Source organism: Scyliorhinus torazame, chromosome 10, assembly GCF_047496885.1.
Source record: "Scyliorhinus torazame isolate Kashiwa2021f chromosome 10, sScyTor2.1, whole genome shotgun sequence".
Taxonomy (NCBI): domain Eukaryota; kingdom Metazoa; phylum Chordata; class Chondrichthyes; order Carcharhiniformes; family Scyliorhinidae; genus Scyliorhinus; species Scyliorhinus torazame.
The window spans coordinates 50,558,865-50,572,762 of record NC_092716.1 but is presented as its reverse complement, the minus strand read 5'-3'; the positions used below and the strand labels follow the sequence as shown (position 1 = coordinate 50,572,762).

Here is a 13,898-nt window from a genome sequence, read left to right as displayed (position 1 = left end):
CACTGATAGCCAAAACCGTTGCCCCCAAGGCCTCCACCACGAACACCACCCATGTGGTGTTGGCCTGGGTGGCACGCATGGCCGGAACCACCTCCACCTGCACCTGCAGGTGCTGGATGCTCACCGACAACCCCTCATGCAGTCCTTGGCTCTACGACTGCATCTCCACGATCAATGGGACTGTCTGTTCCATAAGCCGGAAACCCGTCTGGATGGCAGCTACTCCCTCGGGACTGCCCGCCTTCCGCCCATCCGCCCCCTCGGGAATTCCTACCTCCACCTGCTGTACTGGAGCATATGTGTGTGTGTTGCGTACCAGATAATACCCCAGAAGCCTCTTCATTGAAGTTCCAAACCAAGATGAGTGTCTCTGGGATGGTGGAGACAGCTGTGACAGGAAATCAATGTCATCATTGGACTCGGGCTCCAGAGTGTCCTGGGTCTTGGTTGTATGGCTCACGTCCATGTCGGTGTCCTCATCGCTGGTGGACACCTGGGTTCTGGTTGTGGCTGTGAGTCACCAGCAGGTCATGCAAGACACAAGACAAGACGCATGAAAGACAGTGGGCTAGGGGGGAGTGGGGATGGTGGAGCAGGGATGTAGGGGTGAGGGTGTGGTGTGGGGGTGAGGGTGTGATGTCACACAACTCAGCGCGGTCTCACTTCCTCACCCGGCACCGATCTCCACCATGGCGACTGCCCTTTCCTTGAGCACGCTGACCAAGTCCAGGGTCGGCGGCTCTGCCGCAGTGAGGGGCCACAGGTCCGGTGGTCCCCCTCCAGTCTTTTTTCACTCCTGCTGGTTATGGGCAGCTTTCTCCTGGTTTGGGGGGGGGGGGGGGGGGGGGGGGAGAGAGAGGGGGAAACAAAAAATGCAGTCAGACGCATGCAGCCCAGGGGGTGGGTAGCTGGTGGCTTCAGTGGCCAGGGCACCTGGTGCAGGGTGGGGGTTTGGATGCCCTCTGGGTGGGTGGGGGCGTGATGGGTGTGTGGGACAGGATTTAGTGACAGGGGCACAGTGCTGCCTACTCACCCTGAGGCGGTCATGCAGTTTCGTACGGCACTGCTGGCCGGTCCTGAGGGCGTTGCCCATGGCACTTATGGCCTCTGCCATCTGCGCCCAGGCACGGCAAACAGCCTTCCCGGTCCGGGTTACAGGGTCGCCCGCTTCTTCTTCACGGTGTCCAGCAGGGTCTCAAGCTTGGTTTCTGTAAAACAGGGTGCCGCTTTCTTTGCTGCCATCTTGTTGGCTGGGATGGTGTGTGCGGGGAGTGAAGTGTGTATATGCGGCTGCAGCTCGTCAGCCTCCCGAGTGTCAATTGCGAATCATGCAAATCCCACACCACTTCTCATTGGAATTGATTGTGTTCCACGTGGCACCGGTGCTAGCCCCTTAATGGTCATTGAATTGGTCCAGGTGCAACTATCGTAGAACTCCGCGAATCCTGCCCCAACATCAACACTTGCGTCTCAGGAACTGGGAATTCTGACAAATATTTTTTTCTTCTCTGTTCAATCTTTTTATTCTGCTTACTCAGGGCCCTGTTCAGCTTTTGGGTCTATAATAGAAGAGCAGTACAAGGGTTAGATGTTGGTAGCAAAGCTAACTGGAGATAGATGAATGGGTGACCTCACACTTTCCCACATTGAACTCCATCTGCCAGTTTTCCCCCCACTTTCTTAAGGTATGTCCCTTTTGTAACTTCTTGCATCAATCTGCATTACTTGCAACAATGGGCATTAACCAACTGATTTACTTTTGTATAATTTTGTACTTAGCCATTGAGTACACCGAGTCTTTTCTCCAAATGTTACAAACATATTTTCCCTAAACTCTTAACGCCAATTCACTTCAACGTATTTTATTAATGAGGCTTTTGCATCCCTCAGATATTATTTGTCCCATGTCCCACATAATGTTTTGAAGATACCACTTATCCTTGAGGCTTAATTATCAAGAAGTGTCTCCCCGCCCAGTTAGCAACGTTGGCCCTCATGCACAACCGAAGATGGGCAATCTTCAGGAATATCTGATTTAATTGCATTTCTGCAATGTTCCTAACAATTGAATTTCTCCTTATTCTTTCATGGGATGTGGCCGTCCATCCCTAACTGCCCTTGAACATTTAAGAGGACTGCTCAGAGTCAACTACATTGCTGTGGCCAGACTAGGTAAGGATTTTCTTTCCGAAGGATCATTGGGTTTTTATGATTGACAATAATTGCCATGGTCAGCATTACTGAGAGTAGTTCTATATTCCAGATTTTTATTAATTGAATTCCACCAGCTCCCATGGTGGTATTGAACCCATGTCCCCAGAGCATTATACTGAGCCTTTGGATTACTAATTACAACTACACCACCATCTCACCTGATGAAAATTATATTGCAGTTACCATTGGCTCGTGGTTTAACCACTGTTGGTGGACTAGCTTGCTCTTTTTTTAAAACATAGATTTTTAGTACCAAAATCATAAGTTGTCCTCTCTATTTTGACCTAGTCTGTAGTCATCTTCAAATGTGGTCTAGACTTGTCATTAAGCATATCTAGATACAAAATTTCATATCCTAACATTTCCTACTAACTGGCTGGCTTGAGTAACTTCTCAGGAGTCCTTTATATATAAAGAAACACACTCTATCTTTCCTGTCCCCCAGTAACTTAGTCACTGATATTTTTTTTAATAATTCCAATGACATAGTTACTGGTTGCCAACAATGTTGTGAGTGCTGCCATTTAATTTTGAATATTTCTAAAATTCATACATACGAATGGAGCAGTAGGCCAAAATTGGCAATCCTCATGTATATACTTATTACGGTCTTTGTCCACTCTTCCTATCTGGTCTATCTGTTTCTATTAAATAACTTCTACCTTGTGTTTAATGTAGATGATTATACATAGGATCCTTCATGGCTCTGGAGGTTAATTATGAGATAAACAGCAGACAAGGCAAATTGACAAGTCTTTTCTATTCTTTCATGCTATCAAGTTCAAGTGTATATTTAGTGTATTTGGGGAAAAATAACAATAGGCTGTTTATATTTTTATTGCTCTTCTGTACTGGCATTTACAATACAAGGCTTAAAAGATAAAAATGTATTCTTCTACAAATGTACATTGTGTTCCTTTCATTAACAAAGTCATAAAATATAAAAACAAATTAAAGTGTGAAAGAGCCATGTTGAGTTCAATCAGTTGCATAATAGCTTTAAATATTTATAAAAATGCAACATATTTTCAGTATTAAATGTTACATGCACAATGGTCAAAAAATTAAATATACTGAAATGCACAACTGCTCGAAATGAGCTTCACTATGTTTCTGACCTTAAAATTTTGATATTAAATGCCACTGCACAAACGGAAAAAAAGCAAATAAACTACCAGCAAACTACTGGCTGTGTAAAACTAACCTGTTCAAGTTCTTTGGTAGAATACAAAGAAAACATCATCAATCTTGCCATTTTCAAACATGCCATCATGCAACTACAACACTGCATCTCAAAATGGGACAAACATTTATATGGCACTTGTAAATTATGGCACTTAGAGCAGTTAAAGTACACAAGTCCAGTCAACCCTTGATAAGCAATGACTACTATAACACAAAACAGTACCTGGAGTTTCAGCAGTGACAGATACAATGTTGTCATATACACAAAGAATGAAAGGGGTTATTATACAAACTATTGCAATGAGGCAAAAGTGTCAACATTCCCCAGAAAACTGAATTTTTTAAGCATCTTTTAGCAATTCAACACAAACTCCAAGGGCTACAGTTTTGACATTAAGTTAATAAAGCCTTATGTGACTTTCTTCATTGGATAGCATGCATGAGTTTGCTGATTTTTCAAGCAATTATGTGTCGAATAAACAGAGCAATAGCAAAAGCAATTCTATTTTAGCCCAATATTCATAAAACTGCCTACACAAATTAGAGAATGAGAAAAATGGAGAAACCTAACATCTCAATTTCTTCACAATAGCAGTGAAAATTTGCTTATTCACTTTCTAAATTTGCATGATCTGCAGTTCACAATTTTCTTTCAATAAATGTCAGGTATTGCAAGTGTGAACAGCTTGTGGTAATTTACTTAGGTTAGCTATATAAAAAATTGGACGTTAAGATTCTACATGACACCCTTGAATCAAATAAGAATCAATCCACTGACATTGTATATACCACACCAATGAACTGTGCCACTGCATTGGGACAAAATGTGCTCATTCTTTTTGCATGGCACTGTGGGAATTACTGTAGGGATGCCCAGCACTTCCTCCAAAGAGAAGTAGAAACATTTGATGGTTCCTCATATATCTCTTTGGAACTGCTCAAGAATAGCTCTGGGAGGTAGTTTATAGTAGCTTTCCTACCACTTTACTGTAGGAGGTGAGCAGTGAGAAAGTATAAGGATAAGAAATTTTAAAAACCTTTAAAGAAGCCACAAAATCGTGAAACTATTAAGCACACCAATGGCAAAGGAAAAGTGGAATGAATGTAACAGTATTCCATTATTTTCAAGTAAAATGGAATTTCAAATGAAAAATCAAATTGAGAAAAATCTAATTCGGGAATTATTACAGTTGTTTCAGCAAATTAAAATAAGAAAACATACGTTGAAGACGTGTTTTATCCTATCTACACATTTCAATATTATTTTGTATGTTTAGTGTTACTTCTTCTATTGCAAATTTTAGGTACAGTGGAATGCTATATCATTGGAACAAACAAAATGCAAAACATTCTGCTTAAAATTAAACTTCCTTACCAGGGATAGTTAAACAAGTGTTGACATATTTAGAAACAAAGCAGGGGCTGGTTTAGCACAGGGCTAAAGAGCTGGCTTTTAAAGCAGACCAAGGCAGGCCAGCAGCACGGTTCCATTCCCACACCAGCCCTCCCGAACAGGTGCCGGAATGTGGTGACTAAGGGCTTTTCACAGTAACTTCTACTTGTAAGTCTACTTGTGACAATAAGTGATTTTCATTTCATTTTGTTTGACTACAAATCTATGCTATTGATCTTTTGTAACAGATAGCATTACAAGTGCTTTGGCCTGTATTATGAAATCAAATCAGTTTATAAGTAAGTAAAACATAAATAAGACATGCAACAAATACCATGCTGTGTTCATTTAGGTACTATCTGTATACAACAATTTAACTCTTCAGCTAGGAGTTGAAAATACAGAATAATCCAATGAAGGAAGACAAATTTGATTTGCTGGTCAATGTCAGACTTTTAAACTTCTGATCTCCTCTCATTTGGCAGTCCCAAAATCTAGTTTCTAAGGTCAACATGTCCTACAAGATTTTAAAAGCACATTTTGCATGGGCAGGTGTGAGAATGGCAAATAATGCACTCAACTCAGTTAAAGCAAAAGCAGATTCAAATTTTATGGGTGTATTTATTTTACTAGGAAAACAGTTCACCACTGTCCCATGTGAAGAGGCCTTGATTGGATAAGTCATGGGATGTGAATGGGCCAAGGAAATCCTACTTTTCATTGTGGTCATAATATGGAGAAAATTGTGACATTTAACACAAATTTAATTTAGTGACCGGAATCTCTCAACTCATTAAGAAACTAAGTAGCAGATGGCATAAGATTTACTCAATTATCAAACAGACCTTGCCATTTTTACAGGTCAACACTTAGACAAACATAATGCAAAATCATTAATACAGGTGCTTTATCCAAGACAAATTGCAAATATAAGAATTAAAATTGTAGACAAATTAGAATTTGTAATTTAGAATTATTGTGAGGAGTAATACGAAATGCATTTTGCGCATAGACAGTAGAAGCGTATCTCAAAACTCTTTGATGCATACCTGGGATACAACACGTGAAATTGTTTTACGAAATTCAAGTAAAGATATTTTATAACAATTTAACGAGAGGTAGTGCAACTTAATCCTAGTCAAAATAACAAGGTTTTCTATGGACCAATAATACACATAGATTCCCAATTAGATTCTTAAATCATCAAAACCTGGCAGACATGGAAAGGTACACTGCTAAAGTAAGTAAAGAACTTTACCCTAATACATGCGCCAATAAGCAAATGTCCAATATTATGATTTAGGTCCATCATCCTCCTCTACAATACAAAAGGTTAAACTTACAAATTAATCATAAGAAAACTCACCCAATGTTGTGCCTCTTGTGATTACTTAATGGACAATAATTTGAGATAATATGAACACGCACAACTGTTGGAACTTGTTGGCTTTAGAAGATACAAGATTAGTGATAGACTGACAAAATATCAACTTCCAAATAATTTTGGTACGACTACATTCTTCCGATAGTGACGCAGTTAAAAAGCTCACTTGCAATTTGACAAACTATACCAATTTGTCTCAGGATATATTCCCTCAGTTTTATTTTGGGTTGACCATTAGATGGAGTGTCACTTTTGGGGAAGGTGGGAGTGGGGAAAAGGGAATAAAAATCTCTGGAGCGGGTGGGAATGGAGAATAAAAATTAATCAGCTGACAAATCTAACCGTACAGATCAAATGACCTTGCCTGTTCTGTGACAGCCAACAAGAGCTTCACAGCCCAACCAGTGCAACCATTCTGGTTGGAACAAAATGCACGATAATGAACAGGGGATAAAAATAGGAGTATCCAAAACTGGGCTAAAAAAACACAATCTTCAAGCCACACAGAAGCGACTAACAAAGCAACCAACAAAAAGTGTTTGTTCAGTGTTCAGTGCATTCACGTTCACTTTTTCCTACAATAAGCTAATTTGTTACAAACGTTCGCATTAATGTCAAATGATTTTAGCTCTACATCAATACAAACTGTGTAATACAATTCAAGTCTAAGACTACCCAAACTAAAATCAGATATATGTGCAAGATCCACTCGAGTAGGTAGGTAGTCTCAAATCACTTCTGTTTCCATGTAAAGCAAAGTTTTAACAGTTCAAGATGGTCCTTTGGGCTCCCTGAAAATTACTTAACCATTTAGTTATTTTAATTCATTGGCTCTTTGTTAGCCATGATGTTTCTGACCAGAGCGGTGCAAAATGAGTTTAGCTTGGATATTACAAGTATGCAACACTGTAAAGGACATTGTGGTAGAAAATTGGTGTGTGTTGCAAGCATAAAATAGGTGCACATTTAGCAATGAGGTGGCCTACATATAATTTGTACAGCTGTTGGTCCTATCCCTAAATTTGTGGCTCTTGTTAATTAGGCATTGAGCCTGCCCTGTACAATATTCAATGGCTCCCTCAATTGCCAATGACAAGTAGGAGGATTTAAAAAAAACATACAATAGTTCCTGTGGAGCTACTCAACCTTCCCAGACCTCTCTTCAACCCCTGTGACATACCCAAGAGCTCCTGTCAGGCAAGCTTCCCGTGCTGCAGAGATTAATTAGGTTTGAGGACTAATTTCCTTCAATCTCCAGGCCTCTTAGTTTGTATAGTGCTGAGTCTGTAGCTGTAAATATCCCACTAATTTCAGATTGGTAAATACAGGTGAACGGTACCATAACCCTGGCCTATCTGTTCCAAACAACAATGCAAAGCTGTTGAGAAGTGGATGGTGCAATGAATTAGAACATTGTCCTTTCATTTCGCATAAAGGGTAAACTGTCTTAGAGAAATGACAAAAGTGCTATGCATGGTTTTGTTTTGACCGTTCTTTGTAGATATGAGGAAAATTAGCACTTCACTCTGGAGACTTAGGACGTCTGCTTAAGAAATTGAAAAATTCAGACTTGCAGCAGGATGTGTATTTTTGAGGATAGGATTAAGGCACATTATTGGAGAGTAATATATAGGCTTTAATATTCATCTGGTAGATGTTGTGCATGATCAACAAATTCAAAATAGGGATATATTGTGTCAAAAGTTAAAAATGGTCTTGTTCTTAGCATTGTTATTCCACACCTGAATAAGACTAAAATTCCCATTTTTAAAAGTGGTCAATAATAGTTTCTCTGTACAGCTGCTCTTAATCACATAAATTAGCAAGTTGTTTACAATGCAACAAGCACAGAAAACTAGTTAAATTCTGGTAGAATTTTATATTTTTATAAATGCAATTTTTAAAAAACAAATTAAAATCAATTGCACAAAATGCATGAAATACTGAATCAAGGGTATTTCTGCAGTTCAGTGGTCATGAAATGTAGGATAATTTTTAAATGTAGGCGTTTCCAATCAATTTTTCATTGTGTAATTATGACTTACAGGAACAATGTATTATTACGCAAATCCACCGAGTGTACTGCTTAAAGTCATGAAGTCACGTGAAATGGGAACACATATTCATCCTACCACTCCATGATACATTGGGGCCAACACTGTTGCCAGTATTGTGCTTGAGTGGCAAGCTGAAAATCTACCAGTTGCACATGTTGTAACTGTGGGCTACCTTTATAGAGCAAGTTTGTGGTTTCTATTTGATAGGAACATCCACGTTAATCTTTCTCCACAAAGAAGACAAATCAAAGATTGTGTAAATCATTGAAAATGCAGTAAATGAAAAGCAGGGACATGCATATCACCAAAGATGCTGTAAAAGAAGTAATTAAGAAGTCATTAATTTTGCCTTAAAGGTGAGATCACACAGGATTTTGTACCAACATCAAATTTCCAAAATGGCACAAGGGAAACAGAAAATTAGAATACTTCATTTCAAAATTGGAATTCTTAAACAGAAGGTGGCACTGCCAAAACAATTAGTGAGATTATCTGAATTAAACAATCATTTTGGTAATCAAATGTAGGTCACATGATAAACTGGATTGATTACATCACATACTTTTAATGCTCATATAATCTCACACAAAATGCATATCATACTGAATTATCAGTTGGCAAAAACAAAGGGTAAAACTGCCAAACTCCACAGTACACATCTTAAAAAAAGTTATAGATACGTCAGAATTATTTGAATGTACTGACTGCATCTCAAAGGTCAGATGATTGTTATGAACAAAACATCATGAAACCTTGACTGAAAGTAGTGCTTTCAAACCATTGCCAGGAATCCATAATTTTCTTTCAAGTCACTCTGATATTCACAATTTTACAAACTTAATTAAATAAAAGATTAATGCTTCAAAAATGCTTTCGAATTTAACCAGAAGTAAAGAAATAAAACACAACTTGCGCAAGGATGGGGAGCTATACAGCAGGGCAAGGAAACTGCAACAGCACACCAGATGTGACAAGAGTTATGTAGATTGCTCATAGAATAGAAATAGTACAACATAGTCATTTGCATGTTGAGCACCAACATATTTGCCAGCTTTTGCAAAATAGATAATTAAGTAAAATTTTGAAGGCTTTCATAATATACTTGGGAATTTTAAATTTGTATGTAAATTAATACGATCTTGCCTAATTCACTCCTGTTGCCCCTCTGCCCACCCCTCCTGCAGGCACCACTCTTGCTAGGGTAGGGTTACATACACTTCCATCCCATCGCTCTCTGACAGTTCATTCAAATGGTCATTCTCCAATTTCTTCATATGCAAGACTAAATTGCAGGCTATTCAATCATCGACAGCACCACTCTCAAGCATGATTATCATTGGGTATCCAAACACCTTCCAGTACGACTCATTGGAAACTATTGCTGAGTTCCACTCTTCTCTACCTGTAAAATCTTCACTAGCCTAGAGACAGACAGAATTCTACAAGTGAAAAGCTTACTCAGCAGAAAGTAAACACTGGCCATTGGGAGCTTAACAATTTGTCTTTTACCTAGTTGGGCAGGGCAGTGGAGGGGGACAGAAAAGAGAGAGGATCCACAGAAGTGAGATAAAAGCAGGGAGAGGGGCACAGATAGACAGCTGTGACTGAAAGAAAATATCACAATCCCCTTCAATCACACAAATAACTATCCCGCAGTTCACTTCTCTACATTCTATTCTGTACTGCATTGTGAAATGTAGACATAAACTGGAAATAGGATTTTTTTTTTGCAACTCAAGAACATGTGAGCTTCTCTATGACATTTTAAACTCTTTCCTTCTTGTAAAATGAATAATACAGATAACCAATTAAAATATTAATTTGTGTTGTCGGATCGCTAGAAGAAAAGTCTGCTGAACACGCTTTGTTCTCAGATTGGACATTCCCACATGCAAAGGAAAATTCTTTGGGTTGGAAGTGTCGGTTTGAGAGAGTGGTAGCAGGAACATCACATTTCTCAATTTTAAACAATTTTCCTAAAGTCACATGATTTAACAAAATATTTTCATGATATGATCATACATCCTATTGGTTGTGTAGCTGGTAGTTGTGAAACATCAATTTAATATGCCTTCTGCTTTAAAGGCCCAACATTTCCTTTAACCAGTCTCTTATTTCCGTCTTGAAGCCCAATAATATTCAGCACTTTTTAAAAATGGTCCTACACATTTCAAAAATAGTCCTTCCAAGTGTTCTGGTGTCTTAGCCATGCACTAGAAACGTGTAGTAGAATTTGGTGATCACAGGCAGTTGAGTATGGACCTTCTGTATCTGAAAAATTTCCACTGCAACATTGTAAATGGAAGGAGCAGAACCCAGCATCATTGCAGCAGAATGCTATGATATCACAATGGAGAAAGTTTGATTTCAATATAATATTGGGTGATATTAAGAATCTTTGATCAAGAATTCTTAAAATATCAGATTTCAAACAACAAATAATTCAGCCCAGTCTACATCTTAAATGTGGAATACATTAAAGCCCTTGAAAGATGCATAACTTGGTCCCCAAAATAACTGGGAGGATTGGATTATGGACAGTAAGAAAATGACAGAAATTTCTGAACCACAAATCATAATATTTTTGGAACTAATGTTGAAACTAAAATTATCTTGTGAATATATGTTCAGGCATCAGATATAAAATCTAAAGGAACAATGTTCAGTTTTAAGTACTATACATTGGTAGTTGTAAATCGTATACAATTGGTAAGAGTTGCAATTTGAGCTCAGTTTTTTCAGTGATCACCTCACAAGAAGAGTCACAGTGCAGAAATTGCACAGGGCTTTTGTAGAAATCTAAACAGGGTTTACAAAGCATTGAAAGTGCAGGAATTACCAAAATAAAAACAACTTTTTATTTACCCAACACTTGCATTGCTATGGATGACCACACCACATATTTATTTCAAAGCCAATTCCTCTGCATTAACTTTCAAACAATGTTCTTTTCATCTCCAGTAAAAGTTTGGACTACACCAAAAAACTACCCAGAAAATTTCTGTCATAACCGTTATATCTTAGGATACAATCCTATAATAATGTAATAACATTTATTTGGAAAACTGGCTTTTGATTTCAAGTTAATTAAGGCAAGTTGTAATGGTGCATATCAGTTACTCCCACTTCACCCCAAATCGAAACAGATTCCTCTCATACTGGTCAATAAAACAGAGTAACAATAAATTTAGTTCCAAATGTCAATTCTTCAAGTTCTCAAGAGTGAAGTAAAAATACTACTTGTTGCACCAAACATTTCAACATACTGTATGCTCAAAATACAATCACATGGAAATAATACTGCATCTATGTTCAATTCTGTGGAGAACATTCAGCTTTCACTTTGCATAGAGACAAGATGTAAGTGACAGCCTCCTTATCCAACACATATAGATTTATATTTACAAATCTGGGGCTGAAAAAGCACAAAATAAATGGATTTCTATGTGAATGAAGCAAAATGTTTCCAACTTTTACTTAGGTAAGCCAAGATTTCCTTCTTATGGATGAAAAGCAAACATCAATTTTTGTGTTCTAAATGTTGACAGAAAACAACAGGCTTTCTTTTCACACTGAAGAGTACTGACTTTGCTTAGTGTGATATGCAAGTTCATCCAGGTTACAGCACTAATTCAATGTTCTCTTTAAATACAGACATATTCAGTGTTCTCCTTAAATACAGACATGTGTAATGGTTCTTCTGCATTAGCCTTTGGCTATACACACACACACAAACACTTGTAAACATGACAAATTGATTCAGGAGAACTTGACAGCATATTTCTACAAAAAACACACTAAATTTACAAAAAATATTTGTTTGCATCTTTTTACATGTAAAGGTCTCTCTTAAAAATATACAAGCTGAAGAACCTTACAAAAACAGAAACAAGCTTTCCCACCCAGCCAGATTTATGCTTAAAGCATCTTCTCAGAGACTGAAGAGTCTTTTTGTTCTTTCAGCATTGTTTTTCCCAAATGTCTTCCCTATCTTGGTGATCAGACGAGAGTACTTTGGTCAACTTTGCTGTGCTCCACCAATATTGCATTGTAACAGCAAATTCTTTGAAAGAGTTCTTTGTTCCTCTCTGGAGTTTTCTTCTTTTCTCCATTCTTGTAAAGCTGTACAGTTATAGGCTATCAAAAGGAAAATAGTTCTGCTGTTGTGTTTTAGGTTGGAGGAACATCCATAGTATATAATAGTTCTGGATAAATTCCATTTTATTTGCGCAACGTCCTTGCACAATTTTTGCTAAACACAATGATTCTGGTTTTAGCCATTACTTCTTGAAACTCAGTTATATTTACAGCTAGTGCATGCGTAGTGTAGTTTCTATCCCCGTATGCGATTTATTTTTTGTTTAAAAAAGCACCTTTGGATAAAAACAGCAGGAAATTAAGATATCCATCGAACATCTTTGCATCTTTCTTCGTACCTGCTATTGGTTTACTCAATGGCACATTGTGATTCATGCTGATGTGCATTTCCAAATGCTAGTCTGCTGAATCCATACCTTCAGATGGAGGGGTGTATTTCAGTCTAAAAGTACCTGAAAGGTAATTTAAAACAAAAAATACATGTCATTTATCTTCCCCAGAACATCTCAAAATAATTTTTCAAGTTGTTGCATTTGGGACATATATATTGTATAATATTAGTTCGCCAAGAATAAATGACACACACTGTTCAGGTTACTTACAATTTACAATAATTGACATCACCTTTTTGTTAAGTGCATCAGTCACGTCCAAAAATAAATACAATGAGATGCAAAGAATCATCATTCTTTGAAGATGGGAAAAACTTCATTCTTTACAGTATCACACACACTGAAGGAAATTATCCAATCTTAATTAGTTCTGGGAAATTCCATTTTCTGGCTAAGGCAGACAGCTGCCAGGTGAAACCCATTCCCACCATTTCAGGTGTCTGCATAACATTTCTGTTCTTTTAAATCTGCATTAGTCTAAGTCCTTCCAGGGTCCTAGGATATTAAAATAAGTAGTTGAGGAAATTGTTAATGCTTTAGTCATGATCTTTCAAAATTCACTGTTTTCAGGAATTGTCTCTTTGGATTGGAATATTGTCAATGTCACTCTACTATGTAAGAAAAGCAAGAAAGATAAGATGGGAAATTATATTCCTATTCGTTTAATGTAAGTTGTTGGGAAGCTACTCGATGTTGTGGGCAGGATTTTGGGTTGGGACCCGGACATCATGGTCAAATGGAAGTTATGACCTCGCACTATGTGGTAGACAATCATCTGACAGTGATTTTTCCTGAATTGGCCAATCAGTAGGGCAGGCTAGCTTTTCAATTAAGCACACAAGTGGGATCTCACAGCTGAAGGTCAAGAGATAATCAGGCAGGTGAAGTGGGCCTCAAAGTCAGCCTTGAATGTTGCCCTGTCCCTGAGCTCCACACTCTCACCCATCCGTGGTCTGCTACCTCCAGGCAGATAGCAGTTTCCAATGTTTTGGGGCCCACTGGCCAACTGGACTAAAGGTCTTAATAGGCTGCCTTCCACTTGCAGTTGGGTAGCCCTTCCTCCAGACCCTGTCCCCCCGAAATGCCATCCGAGCAAGATGTTGCCAGGACCCCAACCGACGGCGTGACATTTCATGCCGCCTGCCTCCATTCTCACCCCCATATGGGTGCGAAAA

General features: G+C 38.4%; 1 protein-coding gene across 2 annotated transcripts in view; it reads right to left on the bottom strand.

Annotated features, from left to right (window-relative positions):
- Window positions 1-3,035: 3,035 nt before the first annotated feature.
- The window catches only part of zcchc14 (zinc finger, CCHC domain containing 14), a 240,193-nt gene continuing 229,330 nt past the window's right edge, over window positions 3,036-13,898 (bottom strand). For both annotated transcript variants that reach the window (XM_072518087.1, XM_072518088.1), the window contains one exon: window positions 3,036-12,783. In XM_072518087.1, coding sequence (XP_072374188.1) covers window positions 12,728-12,783 — 56 coding nt within the window. In that variant the 3' untranslated portion in view covers window positions 3,036-12,727. The remainder of the gene's footprint in view (window positions 12,784-13,898) is intronic.